General features: G+C 42.9%; 2 protein-coding genes across 2 annotated transcripts; both read left to right on the forward strand.

Moving 5' to 3' along the window:
* Positions 1-2,002: 2,002 nt before the first annotated feature.
* Positions 2,003-11,872, forward strand: eif3s10 (eukaryotic translation initiation factor 3, subunit 10 (theta)). Its single transcript, XM_044215272.1, has 22 exons — positions 2,003-2,189; positions 2,747-2,937; positions 3,036-3,172; positions 3,408-3,571; positions 4,127-4,326; positions 4,600-4,808; positions 4,896-5,067; positions 5,303-5,407; positions 5,566-5,664; positions 5,768-5,884; positions 6,047-6,232; positions 6,462-6,809; positions 6,910-7,014; positions 7,111-7,224; positions 7,349-7,471; positions 8,095-8,248; positions 8,655-8,836; positions 9,419-9,513; positions 9,606-10,078; positions 10,222-10,354; positions 10,472-10,632; positions 10,970-11,872. Exons 1-22 carry the CDS (start codon positions 2,141-2,143, stop codon positions 11,146-11,148), a joined length of 3,696 nt encoding a protein of 1,231 aa, XP_044071207.1. The 5' UTR covers positions 2,003-2,140; the 3' UTR covers positions 11,149-11,872.
* A 4,254-nt stretch (positions 11,873-16,126) lies between these two features.
* Positions 16,127-21,001, forward strand: emx2 (empty spiracles homeobox 2). Its single transcript, XM_044215273.1, has 3 exons — positions 16,127-16,878; positions 18,084-18,268; positions 19,759-21,001. Exons 1-3 carry the CDS (start codon positions 16,488-16,490, stop codon positions 19,924-19,926), a joined length of 744 nt encoding a protein of 247 aa, XP_044071208.1. The 5' UTR covers positions 16,127-16,487; the 3' UTR covers positions 19,927-21,001.
* Positions 21,002-21,676: the final 675 nt, after the last annotated feature.

A 21,676-nucleotide genomic window follows, 5' to 3' on the forward strand; every position in this document is an offset into this window, starting at 1 on the left:
CTACTTCAGCGCTAATGGTGTGTTCAGGATTACTGAAATTATACAAATATACAAACACGACGTTAAAAACTTGTGAAATGCTGCCTACACTTCTGATTGGACCACTCAAATTTGCAGTCGTTGAAAATCAGCTGATACATGTTCGCTGATTACAGTAAAATAGTAAAATAGCTATATTTTGAACAAATACCTTAACTAACTATATTTTTAGTAATATGCATTTCTCATTGGACTGTTGTAAGGCTCAGTCAAACATAGGGATGTCCTGATGATGTTTTTTAACCTGATCCTTTAATATCAAGTATCTGCTGATACTGAGTCCAAACTGATATTGATTTTATTATGTTTTTGTTCATTTTCCTTTATGCCTCTCCACATATTTAAGCTACATTAACCCTTCACTGAAATTAGCAAAGTGATTTTAATATGTTTGACAGCAGAATAGCCTGAAAATAGAACCTGCATCACAGGTTTCCTTTGATAGTTTTCTATGATATTTTGTATTGTAAACTACAGTATTTTGTATGATATATGTGGAGAGATTAGATTAGATTAGATTAGATTAGATTCAACTTTATTGTCATTACACATGTACAAGTACAAGGCAACGAAATGCAGTTTAGGTCTAACCAGAAGTGTAATAAGCAAGTGCAGGATATAAAGTATGTGCATAAATGCAGGATAGAGCAGTATTATGAAAATATTTTACATATATTTTACGTTAGTGGTACTATGGACATTATATACAGATGGCATTACTATAAACAGAAGTATACTGATGGATATGTACAATAATGAATTGGACTGGGCAGAACAGCAGCGCAATAAATATAAAGTAGTACAATTTATGGAAATAGTTAACAGTGCAGTAGATGAGTTATTGCAGTATTCAGTACATAGTACTGGAGTGCAAATGTGGATTTGCTGTCACAGAAAGGTTTGGGGATGATTTAGTTAGCCTCTCTTCATCTCCAGCATGAACAAAATTGTTTCAACCTACAACAGAACTTTAGCGTTAAGACTGACCTACAAATTAGCGCATAAAACATTATTGCTTACTCTTTTAGGCAAGCATGTTTTAGGCAAACTTTGATGTCAAGACTACTGAAAACAAGGAAACCATTTTAACGACATAAATCAAATCTTTGTTTTGATGGATGTTGTTTTAGGAGCCGTAGGGCTTTGTTTTGACATTGCAGTTAAGTATGAAGCATACATAGTTTGATGTAATTGACATTTTACGAGGGTTACTTGAACACACCATCAGGGGAGCACATACGGGAACTTTATACACCCAAAGCTGCCATGTTTGTTGAAAACCCCCCGTTTGTAGGTTTTTGACACTGTTATCCATTCTATAATGCTGCAGTAGGAATATATATTCAAATATTTATTCAAAATAAATCCTATAGGATTGGGATATTCAGAACAGTTCTCAATATCTTAGATTCCACACACTTTATTTATATGATACTTTTTAATTGACACCCAGTGACATCAGTGAGTTACAGATAGTATGTGGCAGCACAATTAATAATAATAGGTCAAATACAGGAAGCACATAGATCAAGAGAACAAATTCAGGATTCTCCAACATATTAACTCATACAGATGCTGTTAGTGGCTGTTGTTGGGTATAAAAGTGTGCAACTATGTATCGTAAAAGATGTGCCAAAATCATTGTATCTGTATCAAATATTTCAAAGTAATATAGGCTTATTAATGATAATTTAGATGTTTGCACAAACACATACAGAATCACCCACAAAAAAGTGATGAGCAAACAAATTTACAAATATTCATATCAAGCTTTTATCATAAATAAAAAATAACTACATTGAAACCATAAATACGGATACATTAACCTTTGCAATGTTTTTTTAAGTAATTTTATGGTTGAGACAGAACTGAATTTCTTTGCTGTCAGTTTTTCACTTCACCGTCTACTGATGGCTTACACACTGTGATAGTGGGTTAACGCATGACGCACCTGGCAACCCTAGCTAGGCCGCTCACGAGGTTCTTCCTTTCTCAGCCAGCACCGTTGTAGCGGGTGAGTGCGTGGCGTTGATGGACTGGTGAAATTTGTCAAAATTTACTCAAGTCAGCCAATTTTGAGTTTCACTAGAACGCCACCAACATGCCGGCGTATTTTCAAAGGCCAGAGAATGCTCTCAAACGAGCGAACGGTGAGTAGAAATAACAGCTTCATGATTCACAGATGTCAGACATTCGTGCTAACTAGCTAACGTTAGCGGACTTTAGCCTTCGGCTACCTCTTTGCTAATGCTGCGGCGTTGTTAACCGGGCTAACTGCTAATACTAGCTGGAATGGCGGGGGAGCCATATCGCTTTCTCACAACTCCCTTAGTATTGAGCTATTCGGCTAGGCCATTTTTGTGGTACTGACTCATACAAAATCAGTGATGTTTTAGAAATGTAGCTTAGGCGCCTATTAGATAATCGTTAACACTCGTGACAGCTTTGTAACGTTATTGACAATGCCTGTCAGCTATTGTCAAATTGTGTTTTCTCTTGTAACGTCAGCTTTAAGGAAACGTTAATGCTAATGTCACGTTCACCAAGCATCATGGGCCTGACAATGTCAGGCAGTTTTAACTAACCATGGTATTTTAATGTATTGTGGGGTTGGTGCGAGATGCTAAGGTTTTGTGGTGTCTGTATGCTTTTGCTATTGACCTGTGAAGGAGCTTACATTAATCTATTTTTCGATGTGTTTACACAGAGTTTCTCGAGGTTGGCAAGAAGCAGCCAGCCTTGGATGTTTTGTACGATGTCATCAAGAGCAAGAAACATCGAACATGGCAGAAGATCCACGAGCCCATCATGCTCAAGTACCTGGAGCTCTGCGTGGATCTCCGCAAGAGCCACCTGGCCAAGGAGGGTCTCTACCAGTACAAGAACATCTGCCAGCAGGTGTGTGAGGAGGAATCTGTGATGTTTGCACAGATCAGGTAGTTGTTTACACCAGAGTCTTTTTGGAGTCAAAGTGTAATGTTTGTCTCTGCTTTCAGGTGAATATCAAATCTCTGGAGGATGTTGTTAGAGCTTACCTGAAGCTGGCGGAGGAGAAGACTGAGACAGCCAAGGAGGAGTCCCAGCAGATGGTCCTGGACATTGAGGATCTGGACAACATCCAGACTCCTGAAAAGTGAGGTTGCTCAAATGTTGGATGCAGAAATTATGTCTGCAAAACATTTTTATCCATAAAGAGTGTCTCCATATATGTTGTTTCCTTTAACTTGATGCAGAATTGAAATTGATGTCTTAATGTAGTTAGATGATTGTGTTTATATAGTATACTGATGCTGATGGTAATAAGGTAATTAGCATGTGCTTGATAAATTTAAGATGGATTATTGACATTGAGCTTGTTGTGATTTTAGTGTGCTCCTGAGCGCTGTGAGTGGAGAGGACACTCAGGATCGTACTGATCGCTTGCTGCTCACTCCCTGGGTGAAGTTCCTGTGGGAGTCCTACCGCCAGTGCCTGGACCTGCTGCGAAACAACTCCAAGGTGGAGCGCCTGTACCATGACATTGCCCAGCAAGGTAGTGACACACACTTTTATCTAGAGCTGCAACGATTAGTCGATTAATCGATTAGCCGGGCGAAAGAAAATTAATTGCTATTAACTATTTTGATAATAGATGAATCGTTTCAGTCATTTTTCAAGCAAAAATGTCAAACATTTGCTGGTTGCAGCTTCTTAAATGTAAGAATTTGCTGCTTTTCTTTGTCATTTATGATAGTAAATGATGAGTCTTTGGGCTTTGGACTGTTGGTTGGACAAAAGAAGCTATTTGAAGACGTCACTTTGGGCTCTGGGAAATTGTGATGAGCATTTTTCACAATTTTTTGACATTTTATAGACTTTAGATTAATTGTGAAAATGATCTGCAGATTAATCAATGATGAAAATAATTGTTAGTTACAGCCCTACTTTTGTCTTTACCTAATTTTGATCAGCTTATACCATTGTATAGCATCATTAAAGTAATGTCATACAGAATAAAAATACGCATAAACACAAATTCAGCCTTAAATGACATTTTGAATGTTACATACTAAATGCTGTAAATAATATCTGGTCATCTTTTCTGCAGCATTCAAGTTCTGCCTTCAGTACACTCGTAAAGCAGAATTTCGCAAGCTGTGTGACAACCTGCGTATGCATCTGGGTCAGATCCAGCGCCACCACAACCAGAGCACTGCCATCAACCTGAACAACCCTGAAAGCCAGTCTATGCACCTGGAGACACGTCTGGTGCAGCTGGACAGCGCCATAAGCATGGAGCTCTGGCAGGTCTGTCCACCTAACACTGCATCTCTCAAAGGACCATATCAGCATGCATGCATGTTTCAGTGTACTTACAAAAAACTTAAATGTATAAAACATGTTCAGAAATGCTTTACAAAGTAGTCAACAGTAATGAACAATATATAGTGTATGACTTATAGAAGAACTAAACACCTGTGTAGCTCTTTAATGTCCTCCCAGTGTCCTTTAGTGTAATTAAATATGTGACACAAATGAAGACGATATTGTTACAGATGTAGTGTTGTTCTGTTTTTCCAGGAAGCATTCAAAGCTGTTGAGGACATCCATGGCCTGTTTGCTCTTTCCAAGAAGCCTCCCAAACCCCAGCTTATGGCCAACTACTACAACAAGGTGTCTACTGTGTTCTGGAAATCTGGAAATGCTCTCTTCCACGCCTGCACTCTCCACAGACTTTATCACCTCTCAAGGGAGATGCGTAAGAATCTGACCCAAGATGAGATGCAGAGGTATCTTATTCATTATCTGTAAATAAGTGCACACGTTTTACTCTGTTAGAGACCAAATGGTTAATAACGCTTACTTCTGATCTTCAGGATGTCCACCAGAGTCCTCCTGGCCACACTGTCTATTCCCATCACCCCCGAGCGCACTGACATTGCTCGGCTGCTGGACATGGATGGCATCATTGTGGAAAAACACCGCAGGCTGGCCACCCTCCTGGGCCTGCAGTCTCCACCAACCCGGCAGAGTCTCATCAATGACATGGTACATTATGTGCATAAGAAAGGAGCTTTATTAAGTGTTTTAGGTTTCAACAGTGCCCCTGAATACTTTTTTTAAGTACAAAAAAAACTTTTGATTGTTTGCTTTTGTGAGAAGTCTCATGTTCTTTTTAAGGAAAATTAGTTAGAACTAGCTTTTAACCTGATCTTGTAAAACTGTAATAAATATTTGCTTGAAGATGTTTTGACAAATTTATGTTTTAATGTTTGCATTCTAGGTGAGATTTAACTTGCTGCAGTATGTTGTACCTGAAGTAAAAGAACTTTACAACTGGCTTGAAGTAGACTTTCATCCTCTGAAGCTGAGTGGAAGAGTGACCAAGGTAAATAATCTGGCGGCAACCAATTTGATAATAAGGAAAATATACCATCCATCTGTGTAGCTTTTTAGTTGCAGTTTATATTAATTTAATTAATTAAATGTATCATAGCTAGTCATTTCTTATCCCAGAGTATGGTAACAAAATTACTCTCCCACTAGGTGTTGAGCTGGGTGAGAGACCAGGCTGAGAAGGAGGCTGATCTGCAGCAGTATGTCCCTCACCTGCAGAGTAATACCATCCTGAGGCTTCTTCAACAGGTAATTGTCCACGATCTTTTTCATTCCCCTGGAATGCTCTCCTAAATCAGATCTATACTGTAGTGGTAGAAATCTCTCTCTCATTCTGTGTCCATTATATTAGGTTGCACAGATCTATCAAAGCATTGAGTTCACCCGTCTGGCCTCCCTGGTTCCATTTGTGGACGCCTTCCAGCTAGAGCGCTCCATTGTGGATGCTGCCCGGCACTGTGATCTGCAGGTAAGGTCAAGATCAGGAGAGATTGTGCATTTTGGATGCTAAAACTATTGATAAACCATCACAAATGTTATTACAGTCATGAGGACACGTGTTAGGACTTTAGAGTGTTTGTTTATCGTACTGTTTTACAAAACTTATCTAACATTTCCTTTTCTCCTGTAGGTCCGTATAGACCACTCCTCTCGAACTCTGAGCTTTGGCTCTGACCTGAACTATTCGACTAAAGAGGACGCCCCTGTTGGTCCGTTCCTGCAGAACATGCCCTCAGAGCAGATAAGGAACCAGCTGACTGCCATGTCTGCTTCTTTGGCCAAGGCCATCTACATCATCAAGCCTGCCTCCATCCTGGTGAGTTCACCCTCTTACTGAGCTCTCATATATAGACACACAGTGACCGGAGCCACCTGATCAGTGACTAACATTAGCCTTTTACATACACAATACTAGCAGACACATACTGTACGGGCATCTTCATGCAATATTAAGGTCTAAGCCATGATTAATCTCTTTTGGCAGGATACACTCTGCTTTATTCTTCAACTCTAAACTGCATTTTGATGTTTTTGTCCCTTCTCAGCAAGAGCGTGAGGAGCAGAACCAGCAGGCCATCGCTGCCTATCTGAAAAATGCCCGCAAAGATCACCAGCGTATCCTGGCTCGTAGACAGACCATTGAAGAGCGCAAGGAGCGACTGGAGAGCCTGAACATTCAGCGTGAGAAGGAGGAGCTGGAGCAGCGGGAAGCTGAGATGCAGAAGGTTCGCAAGGCTGAGGAGGAGCGTCTGCGCCAGGAGGCCAAAGAGAGGGAGAAGGAGCGCATCATGCAGGAGCATGAGCAGATCAAGAAGAAGACAGTCCGTGAACGACTGGAGCAGATCAAGAAGACTGAACTTGGAGCCAAGGCATTCAAGGATATTGATATTGAGGTAGCCATAATAACCAACTTCATTCATTAGGTTGAACTTGAACTTAGAAATGGGCCATTGTATAAAGGTAAAAGGTTCGATTAACAAATCTGTTTTACAGGACCTTGAGGAGCTGGATCCTGACTTCATCATGGCCAAACAGGTGGAGCAGTTGGAGAAGGAGAAGAAGGAACTTCAGGAGCGTCTGAAGAACCAGGAGAAGAAGGTAACGGAGTGATACATCAGTGAAAATATTAGTCACATAAAGATGAGATGTGAATATATAGATGTGAATTGGGCACTCATTTTTCTTTGTTTCCAGATTGACTACTTTGAGAGGGCAAAACGTCTCGAGGAGATTCCTCTTATCAAAAAAGCTTATGAGGAGCAGCGTATCAAGGATATGGAACTATGGGAGCTCCAGGAGGAGGAGAGGGTATGTATAAAACAAATAATAATAATAAAATAAAAATTTAAAAAAAATTACATTCTCACCTGGGTGTATTTCCTTGATGTATGTATCTAGAATGTAAGAATCTGCTTGTTTTTTGTTGTTGTAGATCAGTAACATGAAAGTTGAACGGGAGAAGGCTTTGGAGCACAAGAAGCGCATGTCCAGGATGATGGAGGACAAAGAAAACTTCTTGTCCAAAATAACCGCTGCCCGTAGCTTCATTTATGAGGTAAGATGACATCATGTCAGACTGGCAATTAGCATTTACAGTATATTAACTATTTACCATAACCACATTCTTTCTCTAACCTTAACCTAGCGGTTTTAGTTGCCTTAACTTTACCATATTTACACGTCAAAATTCTGCAGTGAAGTGCATTGTACTGTAGGACTGCACTGCGTGAGTGTAGCTCAGCCCCTCGGTCAAACAGAAAGAACAGAGACAGCGAGGTCTCTACGTTTTTATAGTCCTGACCTCACAGCCTGCGTGCTGTTATTGGCTGGGAGCTACACACCACTGACCAAAGTGACGCCCTGAAATGTCCCGAACACAGCAAACTAAGAAGAAACTAAGAAAAATCAGGCAGAGGGCAGCGTCTCTGCAGATACAGACACCGACACACACTTCTATTGGGTCATAAGTGATGATTTGAGAAGGATTATTTTTGTATGAATCTATACATTGTTTTTCAGGAAAATCCTACATATTCTGCCTTTAAGCGCGCCCCCCTTTTGGTACTGCGGTAATGATCACACACAGCTCTTACTGTTTCTGGGACAGAGTGGCAGAATATAATGAGACAACTGTATGACTGAAGCAGTGGTTTCAATTTCTCTATTCTGTCTTTGAAGGAAAAACTGAAAACTTTCGAGGAGCGCTTAGTGGAGGAGAGGAAGAAGCGTCTGGAAGAAAGGAAGAAGCAGCGCAAAGAGGACAGGCGTAATGCCTACTACCGTCAGAAAGAGGAAGAGGCACAGCGTATCCACGAGGAGCAGCTCAAGAAAGGTAATTCATTTCTATTTGCACATGCGCATTGGGACACACAGACCTTTTGATATGCCACAGAAAACTGACAGTTATCACCAGGAAGAAAATGGAGGAAATGTTGGCTATAGGGGTTAAAGTGGTTGTTTTGAGGAACATTAGTACTACAGGGAGGAACTGAGTTGTTGAGGCACTACATTTTCATTTGGCTGGGTGACTTTTGCACGGCATGTGAAATTGGATGTGACAAAGTTTCAGTCTGGAAATTTTTTTCCACTTTAATCCTTGGTACTTTTCTAATCGTGGCAGCTGCTCCAAGTGTGCCACAACCTGATTTGTTTTTCTCAGAATACAATATGGTAGCTCTTATTCTGTCAGTTACTGTAGTTTGAACACGCCTCATGTTAATTTCCTGCTTTTGTTTCAGAGCGTGAGGAGCGTGAACGCCTGGAACAAGAGCAGCGAGAGGAGGAGGAAAGGGAGTACCAGGAGCGTCTGCGCAAGCTCGAGGAGCAGGAACGGAAGCAGCGTGCTCGTCAGCAGGAGATCGAGGAGCGAGAACGTCGTCGTGAGGAGGAGAGAAGGGGCCCCCCGGAGGAGAAAGCCAAGGTACAAATTAGCTTTTTATTTTTATTTTTTTAAACTTATGGTCAGAGCCTACACTTATTGGGTCTCACAGTCAGTTCAAGTGTCATGCAAATATGAATGGGTGGGAATTAAAGGTAATTCATACAATATTATATTAATACCCAGGATAATTGTGATGTTGCGGTGCCTAGAATTGGAAAAAAAATGTAAATGGTGGTTGGCTGTTAAGAAATAGCAGAACAGAGTTCAAATGTTTAGAGTTAAGGACACACCTGTGTATAAATATTATTATACTAAGTTAAAGGTGCCTATCTATCAGTAACATAATGCAAGACAATTTATCACAATAGTTTGTCATAAAATATTGTGATACATTTAATAACATATAATATGAAGGTGTGATGGGAGGGAGCCCAAATATATTGTCACAGAAGTTCAAAGACCGATTGCAGAGTAATGGACTACAGGCCAAAACATTTAGCGTATTTATGGTCATAATTGATATTACATTGCAGTGTCGTGTAGGGACAAATTCTACAGACCTTTGAGGGAACCTGATGTAATGGCACAATGTGTCTTGATCAATATGTTTTGCTTATACAGGATTGGGGCGAGAAGGAGAAGGAGAAGGAGGAGGGAGGATGGAGGAGGCGCACTGATGGAGGTGATTCAGAGTGGCGTCGTTCTGTGCCTGACAGGTATGTTGGTAACTCAACTTAATCCTACTTTTTTACTGTTAACCCCATTAAACCACGAGGGGCTGCTCTAACATTACCTGTGCTCCCTCTAGGGACTGGAGACAGGAGGGCCGTGATGATGACAGAGAGGAGAGAGAGGTCCCCTTCAGGCGAGGAGAAGGTCTTCGCAGGGGCGGAGATGACAGGGGACCCCGTCGGGGCTTTGATGATGATCGAGGCCCACGTCGTGGCGGTGATGATGACCGTCCTCCACGCAGAGGGATGGACGATGACCGTGGTCCGCGTAGAGGCTTTGATGATGACCGCGGCCCAAGGAGGGGTGGAGATGATGACCGTGGCCCGAGGCGTGGCTTTGATGATGACCGCGGACCCAGGCGTGGCTTTGACGAGGACAGAGGTCCCCGCAGAGGCATGGATGAATCCAGAGGTCCCAGGCGTGGGGCTGATGAGGACTGGGGCCCCAGAAGAGGAGGAGATGATGACAGAGGTGGAAGGAGAGGCATGGATGATGGGCCACGTCGTGGTGGTGATGACGCCAAACCCTGGAAGCCCCTGGGCAGACCTGGTAAGCCTGTAGCCATTTAGCTGCTAATAAGTGAAAGAAGCTGTCTTATAATCTACATGAAGAGTGGTTTATTCAGACTGCTCCGCAGCTCTGTGTTTGAATGCAATTTCTAGCAGGATGATGAGCAAATGCTTCTGTTGCAGGTGGTTGGCGTGAGAGGGAGAAAGCCCGAGAGGAGAGCTGGGGTCCTCCCCGTGGTGACGCCCAAGATGACGGAGATGATGCTGAAAGAGAGGAAAGATCCCGCGACAGCTTCAGAGACCGTCGTCCACAGAGGTGGGCCTGATAGACCTATGCCAAGAGTGTAGATTTATTTTTGTTGTAATAAATGCAAAGGATATCAGTTACCTTTTTTGAGTTGTCAGTTATGTTCATCTGTGTCACTGTATTCAGAGAGGAGAGTGGCTGGAGGAGAGCAGGCACAGAGGAAGCAAGCAGCTGGAGAGAGTCTCGCAAAGACGACGCTGACCGCGATGATCGCCGCGTTGACCGCCGTGATAGAGACCGCCGAGATGATCGTGAACACAGGGGACCTCCCAGAGAACTTGATGATAGTAAGCAGAGTATGATTTAGCAATGACATAAAAATTACATGCGTATCGGTGGTTAATCGTGGGATATATTACAGTTTTACATTAAAATGTGTGATAAAGTGAAAATAGAACAAAATTACTTCGAAGTGGGTGTGAATTCTATTAACCACCATCTTCTGACAAAACAGTTGGGTACACTACATAATGGTGCTGTGTTCTGCCAGCAGAGGTCGCTGATTACCTGCTTAATTACTGCAACAGCAGGTGTCGGCAAAATATATAAACTTCTGAACTAGAGTTCTACTTGTAAAATCAACATGTTCCTGCTTGAACATAATGAGCATCGTTGTTTCCTCAGGGGGTACATGGCGTCGTGGAGGCGATGATAAGCAGGAGGAGCCAGACAGGGACCGTCCCAGAGAGAGGGACAGGGAGCGTGATGCAGATGGAGAAAAGGCTTGGCGTACTGACAAAGAAAACCCTCGTCGCACCAAGAACGAGACAGATGATGATGGCTGGACCACTGTCCGCCGCTGAGCAACAACCTCTGCATCCAATTGGCTCAATTAATGATGAATTGGTTTTCAAAGAAATAATATTCAGTATCCTATCAGCCAGTTAGCCACAGTTGTGAATTAACGGCTGCAAGCTTCTGATACTCATGTGCGTTAAATCTTTTGAATTAAATATTTGTAGACCGTAGTTTTCCTGGGGATTTTTTCTCTTTCATCTTTATTTTGATTTCCAGCGGTTTTGAACCAGAGGTTCCTCACCACCCAAAATACCATCAACCAATGACTGTGTGTGCACTTAGGCCTCATGCAAACCACCAATGTAAACATGACTGCCCCTAGTGGTTAGGAGTGTTATTACCTTACATGAAGTGAAACTGACTAAACCTAAAACCAATGTACCTGCTCCAACTATCAAATCAAACTCAGTGTATCACCAACTGCCTCTTTGAAATAATTAACCTTTGCATAGATGTTATATTATGGCACAGATCCACAACTCCTTTATTGGCAATGACTAGGACTTTGTCATGTGCTTCAGTGATCTCTGCTCTTCATCTAACGTTGCAGATGCTTCTTAACCAGTTAAAGAACTAGTGGAATTTACATTTTGATGTGCATGCTTAGAGTATTCAATTGGTCTTGCTTGATATCCAGTGTGTGGTTCTATCTTGCTGCAATCTACGGTATCAAACCAGGTTGCATGTGTACAGATAAAGCCTTTATTAATAAAAATGTTTGCTCACAAACTTGTTAATTTCGTCTCAAATGCTATGTCACCATTAAAGATTGCAGCACACTTATCAGTTTAAGTCTGGTGTACAAAACTAACTCACTAAAGACAGTGGCTCCCAAGCTGGGGGTCGGAGCATGATTTTTCAGCTAAACAAAATTGTACAATTTTTCTGGCTTTCCTCAAATCTTTTTTTTTTTTTGTATGTGTGAGAGAATTATGAATGTTGCCTCTAGAATCAAAATAAATACTTTATTGATCCCAGAGGAGAAACTCTTTCGTTACAGCTGCTCACTATCACGTCAATGCACACAGGAATAGAAGTACTAATAGAATAGTCTGCAACGAGACAATTATTTCTAGTAAGAAATAAGAGATGTGCAAATCAAAAAATAATACACTGTAATACAGCTGAGATGAGAGAAATTAAGTACAAACTTAAGTAGAAAGTAGACATTATATGAGAAGAAAAAACTGATACATGAAACCTGTGTTGAGACATTATAATCAGTCACTTCTCTGTTTTAAGGGCCACGATTTGACTTAAGATATCAGAATAGTTGATTCTGCTGAAATCTTCCAGGAACCATATTAGTCCATGTTACTCTGACAAACTAAGCTGTGGAAACACACCTTGATGGGAAACTGTATTGGTAGCCTGTGTACACCGAAGGTGCTTAGAGAGCTATGTTTGATCCCAGCAGTTAGAGTATCAGCTCTAACTGCCCTAACTTCCACATAGTGCAACGCCGTTGAAACTAAACTATTCTTCATTTTGTGTCTGCTTTCAGACCCCCGTTTCGGTACCATTTTACCACACTACCGTTATGTAACCACTAGAGGTCGGTAAAGCACCGTGGAGGGGATGGACACGCTTCCCCCGTGTGAAAGCAGAAGAGGTGTGTTGGTTCATGGCCATGATCTGCAGTTAACTCGGTCTAAAACTCAGGAAAACATAAACATGCAGGCGGCGGTCAGCATGCAGTCAGTTAGAAAACCACTAACATGCTGTTACAGTTGTTAACAAAAAAATGCAAAAACTCAACCATGTTGAACTTTTCCTTAAAAAAATATGCTCGTTCCGTAACAACAAATGGCTTTGAATTTGGCTGTGGTGACCCGATTTATAGCTACGATGTAGGCCTACTAATATAATAATGATAATAATAATGATAATGATAATAACAATAATGATGGCAATAATGATAATAATAATAATGTGTTTCATGGTTAAGACGTTGACAGATATGTTTTAGGTAATATTACAAAGTAAAAGGCTATACCTTAATGAACTGACTAAGCGACTTCAAATAAAAAAATCTAAAACATCCAACTCCCAATGATTCCACACAGTGTTGATAATCCATCCATCCATCCATCCATCTTCTTCCGCTTATCCGGGGCCGGGTCGCGGGGGCAGCAGTCTAAGCAGGGACTCCCAGACTTCCTTCGCCCCAGACACTTCCTCCAGCTCCTCCGGGGGGATCCCGAGGCGTTCCCAGGCCAGCCGAGAGACATAGTCCCTCCAGCGTGTCCTGGGTCTTCCCCGGGGCCGCCTCCCGGTGGGACATGCCCAGAACACCTCCCGAGGGAGGCGTCCAGGAGGCATCCGGATCAGATGCCCTAGCCACCTCAGCTGGCTCCTCTCGACGTGGAGGAGCAGCGGCTCTACTCGAGCTCCCCGTGTGACTGAGCTCCTCACCCTATCTCTAAGGGAGCGCCCAGCCACTCGGCGGAGGAAGCCCATTTCGGCCGCTTGTATCCGCGATCTTGTCCTTTCGGTCACTACCCAAAGCTCATGACCATAGGTGAGGGCAGGAGCGTGGATTGACCGATAAATCGAGAGCTTTGTCTTTCGACTCAGCTCCTTCTTTACCACAACGGTCCGATACAGCGCCCGCATCACTGCAGACGCTGCACCGATCCGCCTGTCAATCTCACGCTCCATCCGTCCCTCACTCGTGAACAAGACCCCAAGATACTTAAACTCCTCCACTTGGGGCAAGGACTCCCCACCCACGCGAAGAGAGCAAACCATCTTTTTCCGGTCAAGAACCATGGCCTCAGATTTGGAAGAGCTGATTCTCATCCCAGCTGCTTCACACTCGGCTGCAAACCGTCCCAGTGCATGCTGCAGGTCCCGGCCTGAAGAAGCCATCAGAACGACATCATCTGCAAACAGCAGAGATGAGATCCTGTGGTTCCCAAACCGGACACCCTCCGGCCCCTGACTGCGCCTAGAAATTCTGTCCATATAAATTATGAACAGAACCGGTGACAAAGGGCAGCCCTGGCGGAGTCCAACATGTACCGGGAACAGGTCTGACTTACTGCCGGCAATGCGAACACAGCTCCTGCTCCGGTTATACAGGGACCGGACAGCCCTTAGCAAAGGGCCCCGGACCCCATACTCCCAGAGCACTCCCCACAAAGCGCCCGGGGCACACGGTCGAATGCCTTCTCCAGATCCACAAAGCACATGTGGACTGGTTGGGCAAACTCCCATGAACCCTCGAGCACCCGATGGAGAGTATAGAGCTGGTCCAGTGTTCCACGACCGGGACGAAAACCACTCTGCTCCTCCTGAATCCGAGGTTCGACTATCGGACGAATTCTCCTCTCCAGTACCCTGGAATAGACCTTACCGGGAGGCTGAGAAGTGTGATCCTCTGTGATTGGAACACACCCTCCGGTCCCCTTCTTATACAGAGGGACCACCACCCCGGTCTGCCAGTCCAGAGGCACTGTCCCAGACCGCCACGCGATGTTGCAGAGACGTGTCAGCCAAGACAGTCCCACAACATCCAGAGACTTAAGATACTCAGGACGGATCTCATCCACCCCCGAAGCCTTGCCACCAAGGAGCTTGCCAACAACCTCAGTGACTTCGGCCAGGGTGATGGATGAGTCCGCCTCCGGGTCCCCAGCCTCCGCTTCCTCTTCGGAAGACGTGACAGCGGGATTGAGGAGATCCTCAAAGTATTCCTTCCACCGTCCGACAACATCCCCAGAAGTGTTGAAGTGTTGATAATAACAATGTAATCTGGATTCAGACATTTTTAAGATGTCAAATCAGGCGTGTTATGGGCAGAGCAGCTGTTGGTGTTCTGACAGCTCTGTAGTTTGTATTTTATTCCACAGAGACCCTTAACCTACCCGCACAAATAAAACCTCAGGCAGACCATACGCTTCGTGTGGGAGTGATAAGTATACAGCCTAGACCAGCAGTTAGCGGTGACATCAACAACAACAACAATAATAATAAGAAGAAGAAGAATTCAACACATATTTTTTACCATTCAAGCCTTTCTTTCTATCTTAAAAGGCAAGTTCAATTTTCTAACATCTGATCTCACCAACATTTCCATCAAAACAAAACAAAACATGCAAACAAACAAAAAAATAGAAATAAAAATGTATTAAAATTATTTTTAAAACGCTATACAGCATTGCTCAGTTCCAGGGCTGCATCTGTTCATTTCTGACAGGCTCATGACTGTGACTCCGCGTGCTATTCGTGTGGATCACGTCTTCCTGAAGGCCCTCGGTGCGCGGCCCTGGCTGCAGCGCACTCACGCAGGGGGCCACAGCCTGCAGTCACAGGTAACACCTGAGCCTTTGCGCTGAGTAACACCGACACGCCGCTACTCATCAGCGGGAAGGCGTTATTGAATTTTTTTTTTTTTTTTTTGAACACTCCTGTCAGTCTTCACGCAGTGTCCCGCATAGCTGACAAAAAGCTCTAAAGCTTGTTTGTGTCTCCCAGACATCCCATCCAGCAGAACAACTGGAAACTTATCCTCATAGAATCGGAAGAAAAATGGAAACGAGCAGGGACGAAGCAAGAACAATTTCTCTACATAAGCCCAGTTAGAAAAGCAAAAACAAGAACAAAATTGAGAAATAAATGAAGGCCGGGTGATAGCCAATTAGGCTCATGCTAAATATGATCGAAAATAGGACTTTAATGGAGCTGATTTGATGTTTGCGCAACATTGTTGTGCATAATTAAAAAGAATCACTCGCTAGGAGGCTACTTACACACACACCCACCCTAAAAAAATCAGTTTGAACCTGCCGTAGACCTTACATGCAAATAAGCAGGCCACCTTGAGCTTTTCTACTGGTTCAGATGAGTGTGTTAAATGTCCTGGAGATATAAGCGTGTGTGCGTGTGCGCGCGCGCGGGTGGGGGTGGGGGTGGGGGGCTCCTCTCTGGACGAATCCGTTCCGTGTTGCGCGTTCGAGTCCGCCTCTCCGCGCCCCTGCTTCCCATTGACGCACTTTTTAAGCGTCTTCCCCATCTCCACCTTAAGGCGAGCAGCAGCGGCAGCGACCAATCACCATGCCATTACAGCCTTCAGAGGAAGCTGTTTATGGGACTGCAGCGCTAATTAGGCTCATGAACTAACAAATCTGCCCGCACGAACCCGGCGAGGAAAACGATCACGTCCATGGATTAGTCTGGGAGTAGCCGAGCACTTTTTATTTTGGCTTTCTCGACACTGCCGCCTTTTCCCAACTTATTTACTGCGCAGAAACTTTCCCCCTTTCTTGGGTGTGGAGTATTTTTTAAGCGAGAGCGCCTACGACAACTTTAACTTAAACTGGGGAATCTGGACTATCAGACCATGTTTCAGCCTACACCCAAGAGGTGTTTTACTATAGAATCTTTAGTGGCGAAGGATAATCCTGTACCGGCGTCCCGCTCCGAGGAGCCCATCAGGCCAGCGGCTCTCAGCTATGCAAACTCCGGCCAGATGAACCCCTTTCTCAACGGCTTTCACTCCGGCGGCAGGGGCGTCTACTCTAACCCGGACTTGGTGTTTGCCGAGGCGGTCTCTCATCAGCAAAACTCCGCCGTCCCGGTGCATCCTGTGGCACCGCCGCACGCTCTGGCCGCTCACCCGCTTTCATCCTCACACAGTCCGCACCCTCTTTTTGCCAGCCAGCAAAGGGACCCCTCAACGTTCTACCCCTGGTTATTACACAGATATAGGTACTTGGGTCACAGATTTCAAGGTAAGTTATCAAAGTGCTTGGTTTGGCTCATTTTTTACGCACGAAACGTGCCGAGCGGCTGCAGAGTGGTTGGTGGGTTTTCTCTCTCCATCACTATCCCACAAAGAGCAGGATGTAGATGGAATTAGAAATCTGTGAAGCTGTAGCAGGTTTAAAGCCTATCACCTCCAATTCTCAGGCCAAAACAGCCACTTAATTAAAGGATTATTTCGCTCCAAAAAAAATGACCCAGTAATGAATTTCTTCATTTAGAAGAAAGACAAAAAAAATCTTGAGAAAAAAATAAAATAAAAAATTGTCGCCTTGGCGTCTGTAGGTGTCTGCTGCTTGGAGCGTCTGTTCAGGGAAAAAGAGCACTTGAAATTTTGACATGTTTGTACGCTGTTGGTGCTGCAGGTTATATAGGCTATAGCATAGTGATCTGTGTCCATGCGTAAAAACGAAACTAATGCATCTCGCTGCTCTGCAGTTTATGCTAAGACTTCGTTCACATTTTAAATGTGACGATACATTTATGTAAAGATACATTTTTGTTTTTAAAAGAAAAAAAATAAAACAATTTAGATGGTTATTAACTAGCCTATTGCTAATTTTCTAAGGCTGACATTAGTGAAATTTCGGATCACTGTAATTTTAAGATGACTTGGCCTGCGGGATGTTTAGACTCTAAAAAAAATCGTTTATTATTTTTGCTCTTGGTTGCTCATTTTATGGTATTTATACTTGTGATTATTTGGTTTTTTTCTGACAAATTAAAGCCAAATTATCATATTTTATAGGAATTTATTTTGAAATTAATTTCTAAAGTGGTGTTTGGCAGCTGTTTATTCAAACGTCGTCATGCTGCTTCCATTTTACCTGTGATTTTGTTTACAAAGGCTGTTTTTGAGCTAATTTAATTATGCCCGGGATTATATCTCTGCTTCGTGTTGTTCCCTTCTTTCCTTCATGCGGTTGTCTCATAAATGTTAGATAAAGAAAGTCGACAATAAGCAATCATTTAAATGAAATTTTCGATAAGTGATCTTCTTTCATTGACTTCTCCTCAGACATTATTATCATGCTGAATGTCCAGTCTACCCTCAGTAGACTATTGTTTCATAGCAGTGCGAAGGCTGTTTGTTATAGAAATGTTCATGTCTTAGAAAATAAAATAAAATAAAATAAAAGGTGATGACGGACCCTCGTTTTCTGCTCGTTTCCAGGTAATGAAACGAGTCCAGAGAGCTTCCTTTTGCACAACGCGCTGGCCAGAAAGCCCAAAAGAATCCGGACAGCTTTTTCACCTTCGCAACTCCTGCGGCTCGAACACGCATTTGAGAAAAACCATTACGTGGTGGGAGCAGAAAGAAAGCAGCTCGCCCACAGCCTTAGCCTCACAGAAACTCAGGTAAGAAACGCAATATTTTCCTCGACATTAAAATTCACATCCCGTCTTTCTTTCACCTGGACATTTCATTTTATTTTGAAGTGTATACAGGCTACTGCTGCTTTGTGTGTGTGCGTGTGTGTTATGTTCCGGCTATTAGGGCAGACCTACCTGCACTTTACAGTTCTTTTTATTGTTATTCTAAAGAGATATTTCTCACGTGCTGGCTGATGTAGTGGACTATATGGGATAGCTTTGTTTTTTTCCTGGCACGTGCATCTAGGAGCGTTTTAAAATCAGGCCGCTAAAAAAATGAATGTATGTTAACGCGAGACAATAAAGAAGAGACATATAGTTAGCAAAACAATCATTCTAATGAATCAGCTACCAAATTGTTTCTACACACCAGCGTCCATAAATGCATGCTGTCAGTCGAAGACAGAGGCTTTCTGTTGGATCAAATCCACTGTCATTGTATAGGCCTAACCTCATTTTAGGAAGGGTTGAATTACTTTGTTTTGGGGGGAGAATGTTGCCTTTCAAAATGGAGGGCAAATTAACCAGTTAACCATTTTATGGGATAGGCGATACAAAGAGCGAGGCGGGCTCAGTGAATTCCCCCTGCCATATTTAAGATGCTGTTTGAGCCCATCAGCCGCTGTCTTTTGTCCGCTGTGTCTCCTTTGAACGGCGGGGCCTTTTGGAGGAACTGAAGGGAGAAATGAACCATCACCTACTTCAATTAGCCCACTGAAGGCTTATTAAATGCACCTCGGTTGCCATTTAAGCGCTAAAAGGTCCTGCAGAACAGCAGGAACAGCCAATTTATCGATTTAGATTGTTGTTAATTCCCCCACGGCACCGTTTAACAGAGCTGAGTCGATGTCGAGCAGTATGGAAATATATGTGAAATATGCGACATGTATGTGATTCCTTTATTTCTTTTTACATTCACATGTTGGCTTGGAAATATTCATAGTTAGGAGGGGAAAAAAATGCTCTGACCTACTTTAGATGAAGCGTCAAAAGTTCTTCCAGACATCAACTGTTTGGGAGCCTCTGAATAAAACACACTTTCTGTTTATTCCAGCTCTTTGCATTTACTTTATTTCCATTTTTAATTTTAGGGGCATATTGTGGGATGTAATGGACAACTTGCATCGTTTTATTTTGAAAACAGAGTTGACTTATAGGCTGAGTTAAATTAATATTATAGCCTATATTGGAGTAACAATTGTAATTATATGATTGTGTCATTGATCAAGGACATTGATTCATGCTTTCCTGGGAATATAATTGATCTTTGTTTATTGTGGCGGTTGTTTGCTCTATGATCACCAACTGCAGGTCACAGTTTACTTTTTTATTTCCACTGCCCCGCTGCCTGCTTGTATTGAGCCCTGCTATCCAAACAGTGTGTCCCTTTTACGGCAGCTTTTACGCACTGACCAATCGCGGACCAGACACTGATCCAGGTTTGCTGTTGTCTTTCTCTTGTTTTCCCCCTCCAGGTAAAAGTGTGGTTTCAGAACCGGAGGACGAAGTTCAAGCGGCAGAAGTTAGAGGAGGAGGGCTCCGAGTCTCAGCAGAAGAAGAAAGGATCGCATCACATAAACCGGTGGAGACTGGCGACTAAACAGTCGAGCCCGGAGGAAATTGATGTCACTTCGGACGATTAAAAAAAAAAAAAAAAGACTATATAAGCGTCTGAGTGAAGGAGGACATGGATAAAGGATGCCGTGTAGAGACAGTGAGAGGGTTAAAAGCCAATGTCACATTTCAGATCTCCGGAGATCGGCAGCTGAGGGGGAGAGAAACCCGACTGGTGGCACTGCTGTCACCATGTGGGTCTGTCAATCCAAATGACCCAGGAAACTGTGACTGACAGTGTCTCAGTCCACCTACCTGAACCCTTCCACGCACCAACCACCACCACTACAATCTCCCATCTACCGCCACCTATTTTTTTTTCTCCAATTCATATTGGACGTTTGCACTTCAGAAGGTTTTTTTTGTTTGTTTTTTTTTAAAAAACAAAACAAAAGAAAAAAACCCCAACCGTTTCCACTCAAGATACCAAAACACCAAACTGCTTTTGTAAAACTTGAATTGCATGGTATAGTTTTTTTTTTTCTCCCCTGGTAGTTGTTTTAATTTGACAAGTTTTCTCAAACCAAGAAAAAAAAAATTTCAATTTTGTTTTTAACTTTTCAAACTGAGAGATGTCGTGCTTCTTCCTTTTTACAAAGTGTGCAGTCTTTAATTAATGATTCTCGTGTAAAAGTGATTGTGAAAACATATGAAGTAGCGGTGCTGCGTTATAGTGTTTTTTTTTTAAAGAAAAGAGAACAAAACATTTCATTTCGATTTAAAAAAAAAAAAACCTTTCTAAAAAGTGAATCAGACCACAGATGAAGTCCGTAAAGGAAAGGTATCAGGACATTCCTCTAACCTAAAGCTTTACCAATGTGTCGCTGTGGCCCCACGCAGCCTTCTGTCAGGACTTAACCCTCCAGTGAAAGTTGCCACGAAGGACTAAATGCAAGAATTGAGAGGAAAAAAAAAAACACAAACTTCAAGCACTGAGCGTATTCCATGTACAGAAATGCTAAAAGTTAATGTTTCTGTTAAACCCTCTTTTACAGAATGTAAATAATTTTTGTGTTTGTGTTAAGTTTGCTACAATTTTAACACAAAGTATACTTCCAAGAAGTATGTAATTGTCAATATTTTGTCAATAAAGTTTTATCAATATGTTGCGCGCAGTAAAAGTATAAGCTTTTGATTATACAGAGCAGCCGAATGGAGGCCTCTGATTAAATGAAGCTTTATTGTTGCTTTGTGCCATCAATCAGAGTCGTTCGGACGGAGTGTTCAGTGAGGTTTGCTGATGTGGCGTTGGGGCACTGGAGTTTCAGAGAGAAACGCTGCAGCCTGTCATTTGTTGTCCTCAGCCCTGCATTTGTTTCTCAGTCTGACATAGACGGCATTAGTTTTATTTTTGAGGGGCTGCAGCGTCTGCTCCGCTCCGGCTACAAAGAGTCCCTACAAGCTTTTGTGAAAGTGCAAATCAGTTTAGGCAATTATCATGCGAGTAATATGAGGGGGAAAGGGGATGCATTGCCCAGTGGTCCACTTTAATCTCTTAATCCACGGATCCAAGGGGGCTTGGTTGGACATAATTTAGTACAATCTGACTACCCCTCACGACGCGATAAGGGAAGGTTGCAATGTGCCGCAAAATGGGATCTTTGTTTAAAATCTTGTCCTGTGGGCTCCATCGTGCTGCAAGCTGCTGCTTTGGACTGAACGGGAACATTACAGGACTTCTTGAGGAGCCTGCAGGCTAAACTAAAAAGATGCTATTTACAGCAGGAAATGATTCCCTGTTTACACACAAACAAACCAACAGCAAAACAATGAACAGTC

Source organism: Siniperca chuatsi, linkage group LG11 (assembly GCF_020085105.1).
Source record: "Siniperca chuatsi isolate FFG_IHB_CAS linkage group LG11, ASM2008510v1, whole genome shotgun sequence".
In the NCBI taxonomy this organism is placed as follows: domain Eukaryota; kingdom Metazoa; phylum Chordata; class Actinopteri; order Centrarchiformes; family Sinipercidae; genus Siniperca; species Siniperca chuatsi.